This window comes from Miniopterus schreibersii (genome assembly GCF_964146895.1).
Source record: "Miniopterus schreibersii genome assembly, chromosome: 9".
Lineage (NCBI taxonomy): Eukaryota > Metazoa > Chordata > Mammalia > Chiroptera > Miniopteridae > Miniopterus > Miniopterus schreibersii.
Window position 1 is genome coordinate 72,120,332 of NC_138118.1, and position 23,449 is coordinate 72,143,780.

At 43.3% G+C, this 23,449-nt stretch overlaps 1 protein-coding gene across 1 annotated transcript in view; it reads right to left on the bottom strand.

The window, feature by feature from the left end:
- RAPGEF5 (Rap guanine nucleotide exchange factor 5) overlaps positions 1–23,449 on the bottom strand; it is a 192,152-nt gene that overhangs the window by 42,044 nt on the left and 126,659 nt on the right. The window contains exons 10-12 of the mRNA XM_081147885.1: positions 21,441–21,550; positions 20,873–20,961; positions 714–792 (exon numbers count right to left, since the gene is read on the bottom strand). Coding sequence (XP_081004011.1) covers positions 714–792; positions 20,873–20,961; positions 21,441–21,550 — 278 coding nt within the window. The remainder of the gene's footprint in view (positions 1–713; positions 793–20,872; positions 20,962–21,440; positions 21,551–23,449) is intronic.

The window sequence follows — 23,449 nt, forward strand, 5'->3', positions numbered from 1 at the left end:
AACCTGACAGCTAACAGGCTACCTGGATGCTCCTGCAGCATCTTCCTTCAACGCCGTGAGGCCAGAAGCGCATTTGGGGAACTGAGTGAGTTTTCCTGGCTTGGCTTTTTGGCCTTTCATCGGCTGCCTCTCTTCTCCTCAGTGTATAGAGCATAACGCTCCCTAAACTGGTCATTAACCTTCTAATCACATCTGTCATTCTGAGAGAGCATGCCTTGACAAAGCTCCGAAAAGAAGGCCGCTGACTCCAGGGGGTAGTTTGGACCTCCCAGGCGGGGGGCCGGCTTGTCTCCCCCGGGAAACTTGCCCAGAAACATGATCTCACACTTGTACACCTCCCAGGCCCAGTGGCCCAGCACCGACTGATGGACTGATCGTCTTGGGAGTTCACTTATTGCCAATGCACTCAATCTCTTGACTCCACGAGGCCAAACTTGCCTTCAGAGTTGTAAGGTCTTGAGGCATAGGTATAAAGAAAAAAACATAATAAACAGTACCGTTCAGAATGCAAAAACAGCAGCTGCTGGAATTTCCAGGCCCCCTGTCTGTTCTGTCTCATTTCATCTTTTACCTTGGCTATCATTACATTAATATGGAACATAGCCGCACGCTACCGGGGGGCTGGGTAAATGAAGAAAGGCAGTTAATTCCTAAATGTGAGACAGCTGCCTGCGAGGAAGGCGACACAGCCTCCTGAAGCTAATGAAGGATATTGCCTCAGCAGCGCCTGGCACAAGTCGTCGGTTGTCATGAAGACGGTGTACGTGAGAAGGAAGTCATCAAGGAGGGTCTCTGCAAAGAAAAACAAACAAACACGAGGTAAGCAGAGCAGTGATAAGAAGGGCAACTGCTTATCCAGGCCCGGATCTTGCAGGACAGAAATGATAAAAGCTGGTGCAGTGGGAGGGGGCTAGGAAGGAGAATTTTAGCTACAAAATACATTATTTATTAAAGTTAAGATTTTTAAAACTCCTTACACAGCCCTGGCTGGTTTGGCTCATGGTTAAAGCATCCTCCTGAGCACTGAAGGGTCTAGGGTTCAATTCCTGGTCAAAGGCAGGTACCTGGGTTGCAGATTTGATCCCAGGCCCGGGTCCAGGTTTGGTCAAGAGACAACCAATCGATGTGTCTCACTCACATCAACGTTTCCACTCTCTGTCTCCCCCCCTTCCCTCCCTCCCTCCCTTCCTTCCACTCTCTCTAAAAAGCAATGGAAAATATATCCTTGGGTGAAGATTATTTAAAAAAAAAAAAAAAAAAATCTTCTTACACAAAATGCCTCAGGCAGTGCGATATTTTTATTGCAAGACTCTAAACATACAACTTTTGTCATCTTTTCCCCCCTAAAACATCATTCATAGTTGTAGGTAAAGATGTTATGGAAAACCCATGCATAAATCATGTGCTTTTAGAAATAAATTTTATAAGATTTCCGAGGTATACACTCCAGTCCTACAGGGAATGAAGCCTGCATGTTCTAATAAATTAAGGCTTTGAAAAGCCATCTACCTAAGTCCAGAGCAAGAACAATGGCCAATAAAACTTGGAGGACATGTATCAGGTTCCAAGGTCATTCACCTTTATCTCTCAGATGTGTCTGTAAGAGGCTGGGAAAGTGGTGAGTGATGTTCTTATTGCTGTGAAGAGAGACGGAGCGGAGTCCATGCTCCTTCCTAACTCCTCTCCTACCTCTTTGACCAGCAAGCACAGGTTCCGTTTTCATTGCCTCTTTGCCTTGAGTGTTCTTTGAAAGGCCCAGCTTACGTATAATTATAGAACTGCTTAGCCGGCAAATGCCGACCTCGAATGTAACCCCCAAACTGACGGAAAAGATAATATGCAGAATGCAAAGGAGAGCTGCTGCCCTAAGTCTCTAATCTTCTTAACTTGAGGTTCACTTTACTATATGATTTCATGTTCATATCTTTCACATTCTGGATATCAAATTTTTAGTTATTTGAAATACTAATAAATTATAAGAAGAGCGGGCTATTTGTATACTCAAGAGCATTTATGCTCTCCAAAGTCTATATATTATAAATGTGTGGACAGAAAGAACTGCCCAGTACAGAACTTTATAGCTACAGGTTGAAGACTGGAAAAATTCCAGAATTTTTAGAATGAGTAACATTTACTTTAAAGGTGTTCAGTGCAAAGCAACAAGGCTATGCTTACGAACACAAGCCTCTGATAAAAGAGGCTGTGGATGACGCTTACAGACCTGTATCAGCTGCAGGGGTTAATTTATGTCTATGCTTTGCTTACATTGCAGAATGTCAACGTAATCCTGATCCAACAGGTAAGTGGTTGCAAATGATAACGCTCAACAACAACAAAAGAAGGGTATTAAGGGAATGGAATTTTTCCCCCCAAAAAGATCTTTATTTTAGGTAAGTAACAATATTCCTTCTTAAAAAATAAATTTGACAAGTAGCACCTAAAATATAAATTAAGCCTGAACTTAGAACGTTGTATCACACCGCAACATGTGAACAGTCACTGGTCTAACTTGCTGTTACTTTACGGCAAAAGCAGGGTTCCCAGACACATTGCCTGGGCCTTGCTGAGCATGGTAAGTCCCTTACAAGTAAACTGTGGGAAGGTGGCTGGTTGGACAATTTAATGTGAGTGGACATGCACAGCCTACATTCATGGAAGAGCTAGGAGCTCTCTACTGGAGTCCCTGTTCACAAAAGTCTTAAATCTGTGCACGAAAAGGCAGGAGAAGCTTTATTTGAAGATCTGCCCCCAAAGTCATTAACCTGGCAGCAAAAATGTATCACTGGTCACCCTAATGAAAAATGTGGAATAAACATTTGAAACTTTATGTATCTTTCATGAAGGTTTTTAAATAGTTTAAATTAAAGTCAAACAATGGCATAATGCCTGAATCCCTGGGATATTCTGGAATACAATTTAAACGCTCTCACTCTGGGATGCTATTGAACAGAAATGTTCACATAGTGTAACGTTTTTCTGTACTAAATGTAATTGATGGGAATTCTCAACTTCTCTGGTCTGATTAGAAATTGAGGGTTTTATGTGTGTTTGTTTGTTTTTTTGAATTCAGTGGTAGATACAGGCAGCAAGGACCAGAGAATAGTCTAGAATCTGTTTCAGATTGGAGCCAATGACATACAGAAGCCACTGGGTGACAGTGCTGAGAACATTACACATTCAGCATTTAAAATGCTTGACGTGCTACTCAGGTTCAGACTCTTCGGGATGTTCTTACACTTAGCAAATTTAATGAGGTTGGAATGATTCTCTAATCAAGATTTACTCCATTAGTAGCTGAGATTAAAAAGAACACCATTAACTTTGACATAACCAGTCATTCCATTCTGGAACAGCCTCCGATAATGAAGGAGGGGCTGTGAGAGTCTGGTTGGATGTTGGCAAAACAATTTGGCATTCAGTTCAATTAATCAGCTCACATATGACAATATTTTGTTAAGGGCTTTGACCCAGAAATGCTTATTTCCCCAAAGTTACTAGCATATTTAATATTCAATGCATTTACCTAATTATCTCTCCTGCCATAGAAATACTAATTAAATAAAAACAATCAGGAGACAGAACAACTTCTCCAGCTAAAATCCTAATGAACAGAACAGCTAAAAAGTGTCAAGAATAGAACAGATTCCCAATACTCTTAACTCACCTCTTTCTCTATTTAGCTACCATATTGTTCTGAAAATTTCCTATATATAAAGAGCTTTCCTTTATTCTTTTTCAGCGCTGTTCTTTTTCTTTTTTTTTTTGCTGCACATGAAAGCAATTGAGTGATATAATCAAAATGACACACTTCAAGTAAAAGTGCATTTTATAATAGCCATGCTTCAAAAAAGGCTGTCCCATTGGTATTTACAGATATTTTTAGAACCGCAATAGCTACATAAATGATCCCCTGAAGACTATTAGAAAACAATAGCCATTTAGAAAGACTAGCAAATCCATTGGCATCCACATTAAAACTCTATAATTATCTATTACAGTGTATAGTGCTTAATTAATAGTAATTTAAGACTAGGCAGAAAAGCACCTCTGTGTATAAAAGCATCTTTCATTTAAACAAATTCCTGGTTGCTGTGTACACTAACGTTCTTATAAAGAGATGCATTCATTTGATTTCTGACTCCGTAAATACCAAGGTATCAATACAGAAAAACCTTTTCTTTGAAATTCTAGTCATTAAATCAATCACTAAATCTAATCCCAAATTCTTGGCTCATCCCTGACAAAACTATTTGGCCATTCCTTTGGGAATACCCCTTCCTTAAAAATAAACGATTTTTTTGGTAATGGCTTTTTAAAATACAGGAAGTCCTCTTACATTCTAAAGGTAACATGCTGATGGCAATCAAAACTGGAAAGCAAACAATATTACAATTTTAAGTGCTATGCAACGTGAAATAAAATGTATCAACGTGCAGTCAAAACCCAGAGCCCTGATAGACAGAGCCCTAAAGTTCAGTCCACCATTAGCTGCAATGATGTTCCTACAAGACTTTTCCTAGCATCTGTTACTGTTTTAATTTTAAGGCATAAGAGTTGTCTATTTTTATTTGGCTTGACTTGAATGTATTTTTCTTTCATATCTAAATTAAAATATTCTCTCAGTCTCGTGCTGAGTGTCTCAAGCACTCATAATTTCTATTTTATTTCTGCAAAACACAAGTGTCCCTGGACGTGTGTCACGGTGGAACAGTAATTGGTTTGATGCAGGTCCTTTTTGTAAGGGTCTATTACATAAATGTAATCAAATTAGAGAGGGACTGAGCTAAATGTTTCCAAGAGGTCTAAGCTTAACGCTTTTTTTTTTTTGGTAAAAAAGAAGAGAGAAAAACACCATAAAAACAAACCCTGAAGTCTAGAAGTCATGAGTACAGGGTTACTTAGGAGCAATCAGAGAAATCTAATCTAATCAGTTATTTTTCAACACCCATCAGCAAAATGCATGGCGATGATGAAACCACCCATCTGCTAAAGGGAACCACCAAGAAAGCCAATGAAAAGCACTGGGACAGAAGCTGCCCACAGCAGCCATTCCGCCTGAGGAAGGTAATCTCTGTTCTCACCTCCCCTGCAGCACTGTTAGCAGCTCTGTCCGCCGGGATTTCCACCTCCGCTGCGATGGACTTTAAGGCACTCGAGAATACGTTCTCCTTTCTCTTCACTTCAAGGAGCCAAGAAAAGCTCTGTCCTGAAAGGGCCCCTTTCTGGCCCTGGAATGTCACAGCTCACCATTATTTTTTGAGAAGCTGTGCCAACACGTACCATGTAATTTGATTAAGTGCACACGTGTGCATGCGTGTGCGCACACACACACACACTTTAACGTTCATGTTTGAATCGTAGGTTAAAGTACTATACCGTTCAAAGCTATGCGTCTTTCTCTGTGTATTTTATATTTCTGAAAGTAATATTAATGACCTCCAGTGCAGCATTTAAATTCATTCAATTCCTTGCACATTTTTGCAGTTTCACCAGGTTATTGCTTAGACAGTCTAAAACGACCAAATCTTATTTTTCAATATTGGTTTCACAAGAAATGCTTACTATTTAATACTGTTTCTACATCAAACCTTAAAAGTCAGCCCTAAAATAACAGGGACTTATTACAGACAGGCCTTGGGTCTCTCTCTCCAGATGATGAAATTGGTTTTCATTTTAGGAAAGAAAGATTTGAATATAACAGGTATTATGCTCTTAGTTACATTCCATGCCACACGCTGCCTTTAAAAATGCCACTGGAAGGCCCGGCCGGGCGTGGATCAGCAGATGAGCATCGACCCAGGATCCAGGAGGTTGAAGTTCGATTCCCGGTCAGGGCACATGCCCGGGTTGCGGGCTCGATCCCCAGTCCGGGGTGTGCGGGAGGCAGCCGATCAATGACTCTCTCATCATCGATGTTTCTCTCTCTCTCTCTCCCTTTCCCTCCTCTCTCTGAAATCAATAAAGATCTATTTTTTTTAAAAAAAATGCCACTAGAAGAGTCATGGAATAATAATCACAGGGCTTGCCTACCTTTTCCACTCCAAGGGTCATGTTTGCGGTCATCCTGGCTCTAAGAGATGGGATAGGCCCTAAGAGCTCCTGCTGTCCCAGCCCCACTCAGCCGCTCTCAGCATCTGGGTACAAGTATAATCACAACCTATTTGTGGCTCATGCGTGTGTCTGCCAAGCCTGCTGGGAAGCTCAGAAAATAGTGTAAAGAACCAAAGAGAACCAGAGAGCTGAATTTCTACCTGGGTACTTAGCCTCTCTGGGCCTTGGTTAAATCACCTGTAAAATAGGTATCACATCCACACTGAGCAGAACCGTAGTCAGGATCACACAGGATATCTAAAGCATCTGGCAGAGAACCTGGCATATGTCAGGCACTCAGTGAATACTACCTGCATCAGGGAAGTCAGACCGGATAAAGAATAAGGGGGCAGAGGGTGTGTTTACTTTTAAACACTTTGAGCTTGAGTCCCCTGGGGTTAAGGGAAGCTACTGGGCAAAAACATCAAAGACTGGAGGGTGCTGAAGAGGGCTGGATGGCTGTGGGAGCTACTGCAGAAAGGGGGTGGCTGGGAACAGCGAGAATTCTCAGATACAGTCCTGGAAAGATGGTAGCAGGGATCTGAGGGTTGAGCTGGGGTGATATTCGCATTTGGGCAATAGTAGGAGAAAGATGAGTGAAGGAAGGGGAAAGAGAGAAATAGGAGAACTGGGACACACAATTGTAATAGAAGCCAACGAGAAAGAAGGGTTGGCAAAGAGAGCAGACTTTAAGTGTCAAAAAAGTAGTTGGAAAGAGTTTCAAGAGCCTGGGCATTCAAAGGCCACTGGATTTGGTGTGTGGATGGTCCCTGGTCGGATGGCTTTAGAGAGATGCCCCGTGGTAACTGGTAGGGGCGTACTCCAGTTAGACTAGAAGGAACCAAGGATATTGTGATAATCAGCTCTCACACCGTCTCTCACACTGTTTCCCCCAAAGACTCTTACTGCACTTGTATAGCTCATTGATTAGCAACAGCAGTTGCTCTCACCAATGAGCCAGGAGGAAAAATTTCTTTGCGATCGATGCAAGTATCATTTTATTAAACAGTACAGGGTTGGAACGTGGCAATCGTCATGGGTATGTAGCCTTCACTACCAATCTGCCAGCATCTACCAACAAAAATTAATGTCCAGTTGTGAGATTCACTCAATTGAACATAATTGACCTCTCTGGGTTGCTCCATCTCGTATGATTAACATCACATAATGCATTCCTATGATATAAACTGTGTTCCTATAGGCTTGCCAATTAAACATTCTAAAATTTCATGTAATAGATTAAAGAAATAATTGAAACATTAAACCTTAAATTAGAAGTCTGGGGCATGGTTATTTCAGGCAATAACTCTAATACTACTTGAATCAACTTAGGACAAGGTATGATATTTTATCTCCCAAGCACCAAGAAGAACCTCTACTATCAGCTTTCTTTCAAAACTAGAAATAGATCACAATTCTGAAAGTTAATTTTTTCCCCTGACCATTGTAAATCATTAGCACTGAAACAAGTAAAATTTTATTTATTATTTTTGTTCTGGTTAACAGAAATTCTAGGGATACTAGGGAGAATTTGTTTTCCTTCAAGTTTAGCAATGGATAGTCGACCGTCTATTTTAAGGCTAAGAATCAGCATGGTAGCTAGGTATGTTAAAGATAAAAAGATATTGTACAAACTTACTAATTTAAAGTAAATCCAACTAAACATAACTAAGGCTCTTTCTAAACAATCGGGCACAAGATCTTACATACACTGAAAACTTCCAATATGGGAAAATTTATTTTAGTGTGTTTCCTATGATTAAAAGCATTTCTAGGACAGATATTTCAACCAGTGGCTGACAGCAGGCACACCTTTGTGTTCCGGTTTCCAGAGCAGTTTCCAGAGCTGCTTTCTTTCTCACCCAGGTGGAAGGGACACTTGTGGTTTAGGGCCACAAAGAAAGGTTTGGTCGCAACCGAAGGTCTGTTACTTAGGGTTGAGCACTGTGTTCTCTGCCATGAAGAAGACAACGTTGTAAGATATGGTCTCAACTTCTGTAGGGGTTTGGAATTTGATTGGTGAGATCATTAAAGGACCACATAAGGCAGACCACAAATCCAGGCTGATAAATATTCCACTCAAGTGAATGTCTGCACAAACCTCCACACCCCAGCCCCTACCTACCACCACCACTCTACACAGGCTTTGGCCCTAGAGGACCCCAAATCTGCTTTAAACCACACCAATTTCTTACTGTGCACCAGGAAGCCAGTGGTGGCTTTGGTGGGCAATGAGGAAAGTAGGGATGGTAAGACAGTAGCTACTCTATTTGGAAATAATCATAATAGCCACCCTTTAATGACCATATATACCAGAGCTTTACCCCCTGGTCTGTGCTCCCCATATCCACCCTTGGAGGTCAGTCTTACATTCTCTTTTGTGGATGATGACACTGAGACTGAGATAAGTAAGGGAAATAATCACTGAGTTATTTCAAGTTAATGCTGGAAGGGGCCTAGATCCCAAGGGGGGCTGAGCCTCAGCTCTCTTTCACTGCACGACACTCTCCTGAGGCTGTGGGTCCAAACAGTCCATAGAGGGGCTGGGGAAAGGGAGTGCAGGAAAGCCACGGAACTCGGGTTTGGACAGGGAGAAGTCCCACAGATACAGGAACATGGTCTTTCTAAACCAAACTAACATAAGCTTCCATTGATAAAATTACATTCCATTTCCCTTTTCTTTAGGAATCAAACTGTGATTTTTCTTGGCCATATTTCCCCCCAGATAGTTTAAAAAAAGAATCATACAATATATTTCCCAGCTTCACTTGCAGCTAGATGTGGTCATGACTAACTTTTGGTTCATAAGACAGGAGCAGAAGCCACGTGTGATGAAGAGGAGGTGTATCTTGACTTGCTCCATCCTGACGCCTGGACCACAATGCTAGCCAGCACCCATCTTGGTTCATGAGATGACGGCCAGACTCTAGGGTCACTGGAGCAAAAAGCTGGAAGGAATCTCATACCAGATGATTTCAGAGTGGCCTTACCAAAGCTCTGGACTGCATTTCTTGATTTTTATTTTCATGTGAGAGAGAAGCACATTTATAAGCTTGTCTATGTCACTGTCAGAGTTTTTATATTGTATGCAGCCAGGCCTAATCACAAATAACACATACACACGGAACATTTTCAGGAACTCAAACACATGAGCAGTCATGTGGTCTGGTGCTGAAGTTTCTCAATTATCAAAAGCAGGAAAAGTACATTTAAGGAGAGAAAAATATTATGAATTTATCCTGACCTCACTATTGTGGAAGACACACTTGCTTTGAATGTTTTTCTTTGTTTGTTTGTTTTTTAAAGAACAAACACTCTCCCTGGGAGACTGTCAAATAATGTAAATTGTCAGAATTCTGAAATGTGCACTCACATTATGCCAATCAGCACTGGCAGACCCTGAGCTCACTAAAATATTTCCACAGAAGTCATCCATGCTAAATGGCTGTAATGCCTTCAAATTTAGATCAAACTGAACCAAGACACAAGAGGCAACGTTTTACATGTCCAATTCTGGGGAAAAGACCCAAAATTAGGATGAAATACCTTTACCCTGTTCATTTTTCCTTAACAAAATACATGAGATTAGATCGACGTTATCTTTAAGCCTACTATACAAAAACAAAATATGTGATATCGGGCAAGGCAGGAAGAAAATTTAAGGGGAAAAACGCCTAACTTGTCCTAAGCGCTATGGAAACTCTCCTCAAAACAAATATCGTTAAGGTGCACCGAAAGGGATATAAGAAGGAAAATACCAGAAGCGTTACTATTAGAACCACTCTCCATCATGAGCCCTGACACAGACACCCACTCACCTAAAACTGTGTCCATTTCTAGACTGAGAATTTAGGTAGAACTATCCGGCCAGGTGTGCAAGGGGCAACTGTAACCTGTGCTTTACATCTTTACGCTAAGTTAAGCTCACTTACAGGATTAAACGACTTAAAAATTTGAAGAGTCACCAAGTATCCTGAGAACAAACAAGAACAGTAACTTTGAAATAGAAAAGGGTACAGAATTACTCTGAAAATAATTTTCTGTCCCTATTTAGATTAAAACGAGATATTCTGGGCATTCTAACAAGAGAGTGTAGTTTTCCACACTTTCTGCTCAGCCACATTTAACAATTCTGTCTGATTTCCTATTTGTTTCTGAGATCGGGGGGAAGGACTGCCAGCCCAGTGGCTGCCTTAAGTAGAAGGCAGAGAGCTGCAAACAATGAAGAGAATGATTTCAATTGTAGAGCGAGAAAGCCCCAAGGGCAGAAAATGAAGGTAATGGGAAATGGGAGGGAAGGTTATAATGAGAAAGGCTGCAAAATGAAATGAGGAAAAGCTCCATTGCAGGTCCGTTAAAGGCAAAAACCCTCCCATCTCACAGAACACCCCTTTTAGACGCGTGCTTGTCAATTACAGGGATCCCGGGGCGATGCACCCCGCAAGCGAAGCAGGGACGTGGCTGACACATGCTGTGAGCGATTAACACGCAGTGATTACAATCAACAGATTGCCGCCCACTAACGTTCTCCCCTCACATGTGGAAGGCTCTGAAGTGCACGCTCTCACCCTGAAAAATCACTTTTCTGTTTCCAGTTTTCTGATAGGACGCCCAATTTTGCTTGAGGGAAATGTCGCGGCATTTAAAAACACAGACAAGGACCTCTGATGAGCTCACTTTGAACGCATCAACCGTGTGGGGCGATGATACATGAGATCTCTGAGAGACAGAGACAAAAAAAGACAGAGAGAGAGGAGTTTTTTAATCCTTTGATATTATCCTCGAGTAATTTCAGTCACTGATGCTACAGTAAAACTAGGGTTTTGCTAAAATTACCAGATTGTCAAACTCACTGCTGAACACAGTGTATTTTGTCTCCATGAATTTCAGAGTCTGTTGCTCCTTTCAACTTGCTGCTCCCCAAAATATCTGGCTTGCATCACACATTTAAGCAAGTTTCTGGAAACACGGCTGGGCGCAGAGAAAATCACAGGTATTTCTACTAAAATGCAGTATTAATTATGACAACAGACCCAAAACTCACTCAGGAAATATGATACATTTAAAAAGCTTAAGATCTGAGAACAGCATTTTCTTGTTAAAGGAACAAAAATCCACTTTCCTTTTAAAATAACAACAAAAAAATAATTTATAAGAACAAAAGTCAGCACCAAACTACTGGGAACCTGCTGTAGAGATTACAGAATTATAGACAGAAAAGAAACAGACGTAGCAGCCTTCACTCTTAAAGGGGAGACATTAGGGAGACAGACTGTGAAAACTAAACAAAACCATCATCTTTCTCAAACTTATTTTTATGAGGAAAACTACAAGTTATATTGAAGATCTGTGTTTCTGAACAACCTTCATCCCATGACAAAGAGACAATACAGATTAAAGCGAATATCTTATTCATGTAATAATAAAACTGAAACCTATTAGGACCTCCTAATTCTACGTGAACTTTGTGACGTATTAGACAGAAACTTGCGGTTACATGTGCATTTCATTTAGAACATAGAGTGGAGGAAACTTTCAAAGACCCTCTATTTTACCTCCAGGCTCTAACCCATTAGAAAAGAAGTTGTATTTCCCTTAAAAGTATTCAAAGAAGAAAGTCTAAAAACTCTTGCTAAGACGCTCAAGGTTTTAAAAATTCTTGTAGTCAGGAGGCTTAAGATCTAATTTCTGAGGTAATCCTTGCCCCTCACATATTTCATTTTCCATTTCCTGCCTCTGGATCCTCTTGAAATGAATTTCCCATAGCTGTGCAACACTTTAGCTTGTTCCTAGAGTGCTCTAGAGTTCTCTGTGATCTCTAAGTACTGGAAGAGGTCCTGTGGAGTCAACATGAAAATGATCCAATTAAAAAAAACGCATTCCAACGGTCCATTGGGTCCCTGAACAGCAGGCTGGTGCCCCGGTTTCCGAATGTGCTCCGCTTCGGAAGCCCGTTCGAGCTCTGAAACGTCCGAAAACCGAGGGATCAACAGCTGACAGCCAGGCCTCAGGACCTTGCCCTCAGCGGGAGCCGTGGAGTATGTCCGACTTCCGAGGCATGTTGGAAAACCGAAGCATTTCCTCCCGGGCTTACAGCGATCGTAACCCGAAATGTTTGTCAATGGAGAGGTTTGAAAACCGAGGCCCCACTACTTCCATCCCTTCCCATTAAACACCTTCCTTTGCCCGCTGGTTATGCTGTAATGGAAACTTGCGCATTTCCACTCTTAATCAGTGCATGTTAACGACCTTATGCCTCATTACCAACAAGAGTATTAATGAACCCACAATCTACTGGTGGTGTAACAGTATCAATTCCCTTGTCATACACAACAGCGTAAGTTCAGAGGTGGTGTGGATAGATTAGTCCAGAAGATGATCTCCTCAAATGCAATCCACAGTCAAAATCTGATTTCTAATCACTTCTTGTGCGAATGTCCGATACAGCACCACCCGCTGAAACTGGGACCTCTCCCCCGACAGCCCATTTCTTCTGTAACCTCCTTGAAGCAGTCAGATCAGCAGTGGCCGTTCTGCTCACAGCTGGAAACCAAGAGGCAGGTCTGTGCTGGAGATCAGATCGCTCTTAAGTGGCTGCTGAAGCACCTGATTTGGGGTTTATAGCTAGAGTTGAATGGTAGGTTTTTATTTCATGTATGCCTTTCGTCCATGATTCTAGTCACTAGACAAAAAGTGATAGAGGGATAAAGCTAGGCATCTACGGGGGTTCATCCTGATTCCAATGATCACCTGATCTCTGAAACAGCTCAGTTAACTTCCTTCTTAGCTCCTCTGTCCATTAGGTGGGGATAATTATCCTGCACAGGGATCCATCTGATGGAGAAGAAGCTTGGATAAATGGAGTGGTTGTCTTGAGTGACCTTCAAGTCCCGGCTCTCAAATCTGGAAGGGACCTCAAACGTCACGTGGTCTAAGTCCTCTGCTTTCACAGATGAAACTACTGAGGAGAAAGTTTCTACACAATTCTAATGATCTCATCACTGTGTCAATACTGATTTATAAAGTCTCCCAGTGCTTCATTTACAGCAAATCCATCGTGTTCTTCTTATCAGTAATTAGGAGAGAAGCTAAGGGAATTGCCAAAAAGCAAACCAAATCAAAAGAAACAAACCCCAGAGTAGAAAGATGAGAAAGCAGAGCCAAAACCATATTCTAATGTGAGCACTTCTCCTAGCTCGCCCTCCCTCAGCAGCACGTGGGGATTTTCATATCACTGTGCATAGCTGCTTCAGGCCTTTGCTTTATCTGCTTTATCTGGAAAAACAAGCCTTCATGAACAGTGGTGCTCCACATCTGTCTCCAAGGCTCACCCAGGGCACCTGGGGTTGGTGCTAATGAATTTATTTAGTCTTCTGTGATATTTTTTATTAGTATGTATGCAAACAAAATTAGCTTAATATTTAAAATTGGCAGTTTCATAAAGCTGAAAGAGACCTAACTGGCAGCGTAATCCAGGGATTCGTCTCGAGAAAGCTATTTTTACAGGCCAAGATGGTAAAAGTTTCCATGGATGCAGATTCCACGGCACCCAGCTGTAGCCAGGACCATCTGGAGTACATGTACCTACTTCAAATTTCTTTTATTTCTGTTCTTCTTTGTATTGTTAAGTCCATTTCCTTTGGCTCTGAACTTTATTGAATAGGACCAGAAGTTTCATGTTAATTCTCTAAAGTACTTTAAATGCATTAACGTATCCTCTAGCTTCTTTAAAGATGCGTAGACAAAGTTATCCTAAACCTGTCGCGATGCTGGTTACTTCGCATCCATCATTTAGTATCCATAGTCTCCCCACTTGCTTTTGGCTGACTCCCTCCCTAGAATGTCCACGTAGGTAAGGAGTGTGCTGATTTTGTTTACAGCTGTCTCCTCACATCTAGAACAGCGCCTATATAATAAGAGGTCAAAGATATTTGTGGAATGAAGAAATTAAATTTTCCTACAGTTATTAATTCACATTCATATAGAAATGGACTAATTACAAATGCACTGTTAGATTTTTAGCACAGAAGCAGTGTGCAGAGTTAAAAGTAAAGGAATTATGGGGGTGGCTGGTAGAAGAGACAGGCTGTAGTAGCTTCATCACTGGGGGAAACTGATGCTTTTCTCCAGCACAGACTGCTTCTGGATAACCCAAAATGGCCTGGTAATAAAACTCAGCCAAAGGATTTTACTGGTAGGTGATAAATCAAAGCTATTCTTTGGAAATGTTGTAGCATAATTTCTCAAAGGAACTTAAAACGTTTCCCATTGGACAAGGTTATACATATACAAGCATACTTATTAAATCATCACCAGGCATGGCCACGGAGCCTTGGATTCCAAGTTTCCTACCCCATCAACATCATAACCGCTCTCTGAAGCCAAAGAAATGCAGTAGTAACATAAAGTAACATGAATAAGACCCAATAGCTCAAGTCCTTGTGCAATGGCTAAGGGACCGTGATTTCAGAATAAACCACCACAGGTTCTGGAGGCTGTCTCCATGAATCCTAGTGTCTCCTCCAGGCCTAAGTTCTATTGTTCTGTGACATATGTTGAAAGGGAAGAAGCTGCTATAGATCCCTTTGAGTCCAGGGTTTTAGTGATGAAAGACACTTTGGAGATCATCTCCAGTATGACGTGGTCAAGGCAGCAGGCTGGTTTATGAATGGAGTCCAGGTGTGGGACCCAAGGCTTCAGAATCCCATTGTAGTTCCTTTCTACTCTTCCGCATGCATTTCTCCTTCCTTAAAACATTGTTTCTGGCCCTGGCCAGGTAACTCAGTTGTTTAGAGCATTGTCTGGATATACCAAGGTTGTGGGTTCGATCCCAAGTCAGGGTAGATACAAGCAGCAACCAATGAGCACATGGATGCGTGGAGCAGCAGATCAGTGTTTCTTTCTCCCCTCCCCCCCTCCCTCCCTCCCTCCCTCCCTCCCTCCCTCCCTCCCTCCCTCCCTCCCTCCCTCCCTCCCTCCCTCTCTCCCTCCCAATCAATGGATAAAATATCCTCAGGTTAGAAGTAACAAAAAAAAATTTTAAACAAACAAAAACCCATTATTTCATACAGAAGTAACGTTCTTGGTGATGACACCTAAGGACCACCCAGAGATCTGTGCAGCGTGACAAAACCCCGGCAAAATTCCAAATGGGTTTTGTTCACTATATTACCACTGCCTCTTTCTAAGGGTTGAGAAATCAAACAGCTGTGTGTCCACCTCTGTCTCCCCTGATTGTTTCCTTTTCTCAAAACCATTTCAGTGATGGACCAGCAGTGCAGCCTTGTGGACTCTGAATGTCTCAGACTGCAGAGGCCGCACGGCAGGGACCAGTGGACATGAGGCGGGACACAAAGCCCTGGAAGGGGAGTGGCCAGGGGGGTAGAAGAACGGGGGAGTGAAGTCCCTAATGCTCAGAGGTGACTACATATTTATAACTATTAGAAACTTGGAATACATCCTTACCACAGAAAGGGGGGGGCGTGAGACAAAGTCAGTGCTCCATTTCAGTGACTCTCACACCCGCCTGAGTGTCAGCATCACCAGCAGAGCTTTTAAAGCCCATAAGCCTTAGTTAGGGTCCACTGAATCAGAATCTATGGGGTGGGACCCAGGCATGGGTATTTTTAATTTAATTTAATTTTAATTTATTGATTGGAGAAAGAAAGGAAGGGGAAGAAGGAGAGAGAGAGAGAGAGAGAGAGAGAGAGAGAGAGAGAGAGAGAGAAACAGCAATTTGTTGTTCCACTTATTTATTCATTCATTGGTCACTTCTTGTATGTGCCCTGACCAGGGATCAAACCCCAGATTTTGGCACATCAGGACGACGCTCTAACCAACTGAGCTATCTGGCCAGGGTGGCACTGATATTTTTTAAAACTGCACCATGTGTGGCTAATGTGCAGCCACAGTACAAAAAGAAAAAGAAAAGATAAATTTTATGTGTATATCAATTGCACAAAATCAGGGAGAGACTTAACACAATCTAAAAATTTCTGTGCCTATCCTCAAAAAGTTTTCTTCCTGCGAAAGCCAGGCTGCTACAGGTTAGTAAAGTCTTACCACCGGCAAGAGAAAGCCCGGGACAGAGGCACCAAGTATCTTTCCAGAAACCTGGAAAGGTAAGGAAATCAAGAAGAAGTTCGCCCAAGTCGTGTTCTATCTTTCCAAGGAGAAAGGTGTTCTTACTTTCCCTTCACGAGAAATAAGTATCAAGTGCATACGACAGGCTCGGTGCTGGAAGGAAAACGTGAATAGAAAATGTGGTGCCTGTCCTAGCTTTTCCCGAAGTTCTATCGGTGCAATTATGCTCTAAAAAAGCCACGAAGCCGGCGGTGGGGAGTAGCACTTGGACTCTATGGATCGAGTTGAGACGCTCCCATAATACAGACCAGGTACTTCCACAGACGTTGTTGCCCTGTTACAGCGACACGCTCCGCCTACCAGGTGCTGAGCACACTGCCAACACTGAGGCACCCATGACACGATCAGAGCAGGCTGGTAGACACCCCCACACTGAGCACACGCTAACAGAATATACTGCATAAGAACCCATGAAGTTAAAAAAAAAAATCAGCCATACCTGAAGAAATCAGGTCAGGCCTAATAAGATCAGCTGGGAGGCTTTCCCTAGTTTCTCTGTCCTGTTCCCTGTTTGCTTGCTTTTCTTGGAAACCTGTAATCATAGCACCTTTTCATCAAGCAGATGAATAAAGAATAGGAAATTAAAAAAGAAGAGGGCACACGATGCATCTCCTCGTGTTTTCCCTAAGGTCGATCTGTCATAACGCAGACTTAGAAAAATCAATGAGGAGGTTTTTCTGCATATAATCCATCCGATGTGTAGTCGTTCCCCCCCCCCACCCCCGCTTGGAAACAGAAATCGTTATTCCCAGAAGCCTGTCTAGTAAAACAGGCTTCGTCCTCTTGAGGGTGGGGAAAGGGTTACACAGGGGCAGGGCCCCGGGCAGACCCTCCACCCAGGGCGGGCTGTGGACCAGCTCCGCCCTCCCCTCTACTCACTGCCCCTCCTTTCTCCTCCTTCCAATGGTGCCTGCCCTACTCTGGGAAGATGAAAGATACAGCTGCTTCACTTCTCTCCAACACCCCAAATGTTTCAAGTTAGAACCTGAACCTTGAAAGGAAAGGAGGTCTTTCAAAAAGGCTTCAGTCACCTTCCACGTTCACAGATACCCAGTTATCAGGCCTCAAATAGTTGTTCCATTTTAAACAATGAAGAACCCGGCCGGTGTGGCTCAGCGGTTGAGTGTCAACCTAGGATCCAGGAGATTGCGGTTCGATTCCTGGTCAGGGCACATGCCCAGGTTGCAGGATCGATCCCCAGTCGGGGGCGTGCAGGAGGCAGCCGGTCAATGACGACTTTCTCATCACTGATGTTTCTATCTCTCTCTTTCCCTTCCTCTGTCTTAAATCAATAAAGATATATTTAAATATATATATGTATATATAAACAATGAAGAATCATTCATTCATTGATTCCACAGACACTCTCAGGATGACTCCCTGTGCCTGGTACTACCAGGGAGGAAAGGTATGCTCACAGGGGATTATGGAAAGCCACATGGTAAACAAGTGTTGTGTCGACCTAATCATTTAGGGGAAATCATGAGGAGATGGCTTTTAAGCATCTCTGATACTACTTTTGCTGTAAGACTCAGTCTGATTTGGTGGTGGAATACCCTATGAACTCAGGTACAACAGAAACAGGTTATCCCAATAACCCTCACATTCTCCTTTCTTTTCCATTTAATTGAACAGACTTCCCCACGTGTGTGTCAACATCAATTAAAATCACTTCAACTTGTCCTTTGTGATATCGAAGGTTTCTTCTACTTGCCTGGCACCTACATTTTCACAATGAAGTGACTCTTGTGGAGAAGAGATGGGAAATAACTTGCATCTCACGCTTGGTTATCTCTCCCAACCTCTGGTGGGTACGGGAATGTCAGAATCCTGGACAGGCTCACCCCAGCCACCAGGACCATTTATTTCCTCCCAGGTGCCCCTTTCCTCCTCATTGCCATTGGGGACATGTGGAAGCCCACCGTATGGCTCCACCCGGCCCCATATGGCTCCATCTCCCTAAAAGGGGCGCTCAAGAACATAAAATCGTTGCTGCATACTTTTATTGCAGCCCTTTCTCATTTCCCTCCATCTGTCTTCCATATGTTTAAGCGACTCTATCAGGCTCCTGCACACATAGGGCTTTTATACCGAGGACTGCTGGCCTGACCAAGATAAAGAGCGAGACTTCACCTCTGACGGTGACAAGGAGCCTCAATTACTTGAAACATGTGATTCACTTAGTGTTCCAACTACAACACACTCATAACCACTTTTCTTCAGTTTGTACATAAAATGTATTTTATTTCATATTTATGATCTTTCTTTTAATTTTATCAACAAGGACCACATGGTGGCTTTTCTGTTGATAGCGCTGTGGGTGAAGTTTTAAAGAACTGCATGTGACTTCCATTTAGGCATCCCTGTTACATGCACATGAATCTAAAGTTAACTTTTTTATTTTAAAAGAATGGTTTACTGATTTTTAGAGAGAAAGGAAGGGAGAAGAGAGAAACATCGATATGAGAGTGCAACATTGACTGGCTGCCTCCTGTGTACGCCCCCTTCGGTACTGAGCAACCCAGGGAAGTGTTGTGACTGGGAATCGAACCAGCCATCTTTTGGTGCACAGGATGACGCCCAACCAACTGAGCCACATCGGCCAGGGCTTGACTTCTCTATGTTCATAAAATTCTCTTTGATTGGAGGAAAAGTTGTTACAATTTTCCCCCTCGAGTGTCTGTGCACTAATAGGAAGTGTGTCTTCCACAAACTCTAAGAAAATCAGCAGCAATAAGGAGAGGCTGATCCCAATGGGCTTCTTCCCGCCCTGCTTAGGTCAAACCACTGCGTCTAGTCCCCTTGGCTTGGCTGAGCACGTGGCTAAAGTGACATATCTGACCCTAGAATTGGTATAATTGATAAGTAAGTGGAATAACAGTCACTAGACACCATGCACAATACCATTTCCCCACAGGAGGCAACTCCTGGCATTCGTAACAATAATCGGGGCAATTTCTCATTCTCAGTGTTAAATAGTGGGAACTTGTTAGAGGGCACCTAGGCATCTTTCACAAGAAACTAATGACAAGGAGAAAGAAAAAAAAAAGAAATCAAGCTAGGCCTGGTATTGGCTTTAATAATTTCTACTCTTATCAATATGACCTGGACACAAAGTCTTGTATTAAAGAATAAACTGCGGTGCTATTAAGAAAAGAGCATTCAATCCCCCCAAACCGCTAGCCATGTTTAAAGGTGTCCTCCTCATGGCAGGTGATTTGCCGATATTCTAGTCCAAACCACCTGCGTAAAGCAGTCTGGGAATCAGTACATGGAAAATCACGGCCAGTTCCACGAGGATTATCTCTGATGATGCAGACCGCGGGATTTGAGTTTGTGCTCAAATGCACAAGCTATTGATCGACGGGGCACACAAACATAGCCCAGCAAATGCCACGAGAATACATTTTTCTTTTAGTTAGTTTGTGTACAAATGACTACTGATTTCCCTCCCAAACATACATACGCAAAATAAAGTATTTATTGGAATTCTGAGATCAAACATAACATTACTGTAGACACCTGACTGGGTCATGTTGCTTTTTTCCCTTACCCAGTGACATTGCACACACCTTTGTTTCTCTTAACGTCTTTAAAATGCACCGTAGGGCGAGACTTCAATTAGGTTCAGACAGACCTTCTGGGACCCAAGCAAATTCTTGCTCCCACCTAAGCTGTCATTTCACAATCCTTCCTGCATGCATGAAAAACCTAAGGAGTTACTTTGTACTAACGCAACCAAAAAATGCCCTTTCCTGACGCAGTCAATATATGATCACAAACTGTGGGCATCACAGGTGCTGGGGGGGGGGGGGGGGAGGCAGCAAACAGTGCATTTTGGTCAGGGGATCAAGTTACAGAATCTAGGCTATAGCCAGAGGCCTATTCATTGGAATAATTGCTCTAGGCTGGAACAAATTACAAATTCTGGTTTAGAGAAGCAAGGACTCACCCTTCTGAGAAAAAGAAAGTGTGGTTAGGTCATTCTGTAAGTGCAACAGTAGTATCTGCAAAAGTGCAAAGCTGAAAACACTAAATGGGTATTTTGCTCCCAGATTAAATAGACAAGAAGTCTGACCAGGAAGACTTCAGTGAATTATAATTTCTGGCCTGAGAAGCTATTCGTATCCTGTTGTGCACAGCAGGGCGTGCTCTGGGCAGTTTGTAAACCACTTGGGAAAAGGCAGAAGTTGCTAAGCTGACAGTTGCTGAGTAGTTGCATTAATTGTTGACATTTCCCTGGGAGCCTACTCCCCCCAGTTCAGTGCCTCACGCAGGCCAGGTGAATGCTTGCTAACCCCCTCGCTTTGCATTTCTTCCCATGGAGCACCGGCTAGTGAACGCTGGCCCCTTGCCAACCGCCTTTAGGTGAGATCTGGTAAAAACTGCCAAAGAAACCAGAACATCTGCCTTCCTACCCTTTTTGTACAGCTACTTCCCAGGCAGCTGCTTGGATCTACATGTGTCCATTTACTGGATTTAAACAAAACAGCACGGGGCCGAGGGGGAGGGGCACGAAGCATATGCTGGATCAGCCCGCCCGGGCGCAGCGACAGCGGGAGCCTGGCTCCTCCGGATGCCGACAAGGGCAGACGCTGCCGGGTCTGGAGGCGGGAGACAGGCAGCCGCCCGGTCTTACCTGTTTCTTTGTCCTGGACTTCTTCCAGGTGCAAGTCATTCAAAAGGTGCTCCAAGATCTTCTCTGGGGTCCCGGACACGACCACGTATCTGTCAGAGAGCAGAGAGTCCACGGAGTCATCCTCGGTCGAGGACTGCGAGCGGCTGCTCCATTCATCGTCATCCTCCTCGTCAATGTATTTGAAATAAGGCACATCGAAGGTGGGCAAGGGCCGCTCTCGGCCTGAGAGCCCCGCGGGGTCCTTCCTCTCCAGGTGGGGGTCAGAGACCCTCAGCCGGGAGCTGCCCATGATGCCGGGCGACTAACAAAGGCATCCCCTAAATGCTAACAGATCTTGGCCATCTCGGTCTTTCCCTGGGAACTGAGTCCATCTGGCTGCTAAGAGCTCTGCAGTCAGCTAGGAGGCTGGGGAGGCGGAGAGAAAAGGGAGGGGGGAGGAAAGGGGAGGCAGAGCAGGGAGTGAGATGGAGCGGGGAGGGAAGGCAGGCCGGGGAGGGGAAGGGAAGGGAAGGGAAAGGAAGGGAAGGGAAGGGAAGGGAAGCGGGAGCGAGCCTCGGTGGAAACTCACCTCCCATCGCCGTCTGCGCTCCCGCCTGGGGGGGCCGGGCCACAGCGCTGCACTTTCCTCAGCACCAGGACGTTCTGCTCTTGCTCTGTAACAGTCTTCACTTCAACATCCTGCTTTCATTGGGGACGGGAGAAGGCAAAAAGGGAGAGAGAATTAAAAAGAAAGAAAAGGAGCTAACTACAGCTGCATTTCCTTGAGTTGCTTTGCACCAGAATTTCTGTAAAGGTTCAGAATAAATTAGGAGACGGGTCAAAAATCTCCCTCTTGGGCAGTGTCCAGGCTCAAGTTCTAAGGACACATAAAGCATGAGGGAAAGAGAAATACTTTAAAGCAAATAGAAAAATCATAAAGTGGGGGTAGGATTCAGAGAGTTCGCTTTGAAAGCTACCTGAATGATCTGAGTTGAAAGATCCAGAGTTTCAAACAAACACAACATACGCACGGCATGTGTTTTCCCCTTTTACCTGGTTAATGCTTAGTAAACAATCACTCTTTTAAAACGGGAAAGTCATTTATAACATCATTTAAATATGAACGCGAACAAGCCACGTTAAGGAGTGGCGGTAGACAGTATCATACTCCATGTCGCAGCCTTGCTTTAAAAGGTGGGCCCCAAGCTGCCCATTCCATCACTCGGCCCATTTGTTTTCCAGACTTGAGATGGCCCTTCCAATCTATCATGTACTTGTTTCGCCAGAGTACAAGCAACAATGGATCTCTAGTGAGAATCTCATCTAGGCTGAAATTCGGATGTCATGGGTGAGTGCACTGACTTTCTTCACCTCAGTCCCTTTGGAAAGAGAGAGAGGGCTGAACAATCACTCATTTCTGCACACGCAGCTTCCACAGCCCAGCGCCAGCGTGGCCCGCTGACGTGGCTGCCGGAGTCGGGGAGTCGGGCTCGCTGCTGACCCAGCAGTGTGCAGCCTGACCCAAGTGATGAACATTTCCAGAGTGTGCGTGTGAAATTCTCCCCATGGGTGACACCCGGGAAGCCTAAGGGAGCCTGGGAAAAAGAACTTTAAAATACATGTAAGAAAATCTTGCCTCTGTCTGAGGATTTGAGCAAAAGATCAAAGCAAGAAAAGTTGATTGTAAGTAGGCTTCGTCTTAAAAATGATGTCTCTTCTTTAAAAAGAAAAACATGTCCTAGGGTTCCTAGCATGTTTCTGCTGCTGACAGAAAACCCTACCTTATAATTAAGTACAAGCATAAGGAATATCCTTCCCCAAAGGATAAAAGGTACTAAGTCTGTTCTGCCTCATTATTAATCAGCTCCACAGACCTATCAGGGATCTCAATGTATTTTATTCACTCTTCGTAAGAAAAACAAAGCCCTCATCTTGTTATAACTGTCAACTAAATCAGTGATAAAATTATGAATTCAGCTCCCAGAGTCCTGACCCCTAAGAAAACGTAGGGACCTAGTCATTTGGATCCTCCAGGATCTTAAAAACAGAAAATATTGGTCGTTCTAAACAGCAACATAATTTTATGATGATTCTTTTTAAATCTTTTAGTGGCAAATAATTTTCCTATGTAAAGCTGATGTATTACATTTCAGCAAGGTCAGACACGCAGTTACTGTGGCAATTAATGTTGGATATTCATTGTTAAACTCCCCAAGGACAGCAGTGTGAGTCCTGCAACATGAATACCAATGTGTAAGTGCTATCTTTCATTTTTCCAAAGGGCTTCTTTTGTTATCCACGTGAAACAAGGTGGCTAGAGAGAGGGGCAGATAATGAAAATCACACACCAAAAACAGGCAGAATGTGGGTCTGGGATACTGAGACGCACAGAAACAAATAATTCAGTAAACAGTAGATTTGAAAGGCCAGAATTGTTTCCCTGGTTTTCCTCTTCTCGTAAGCCAATACTCATTTTGTATGAGCCCACCGTTGTTCTGAAGTACATTGTACATTCTCCGTGCACGTGATATATGGCATTATTAACTTCCACGGGCCATGCACACACATATGGATGGGAAGGGCTTTCCTAATGTCTGT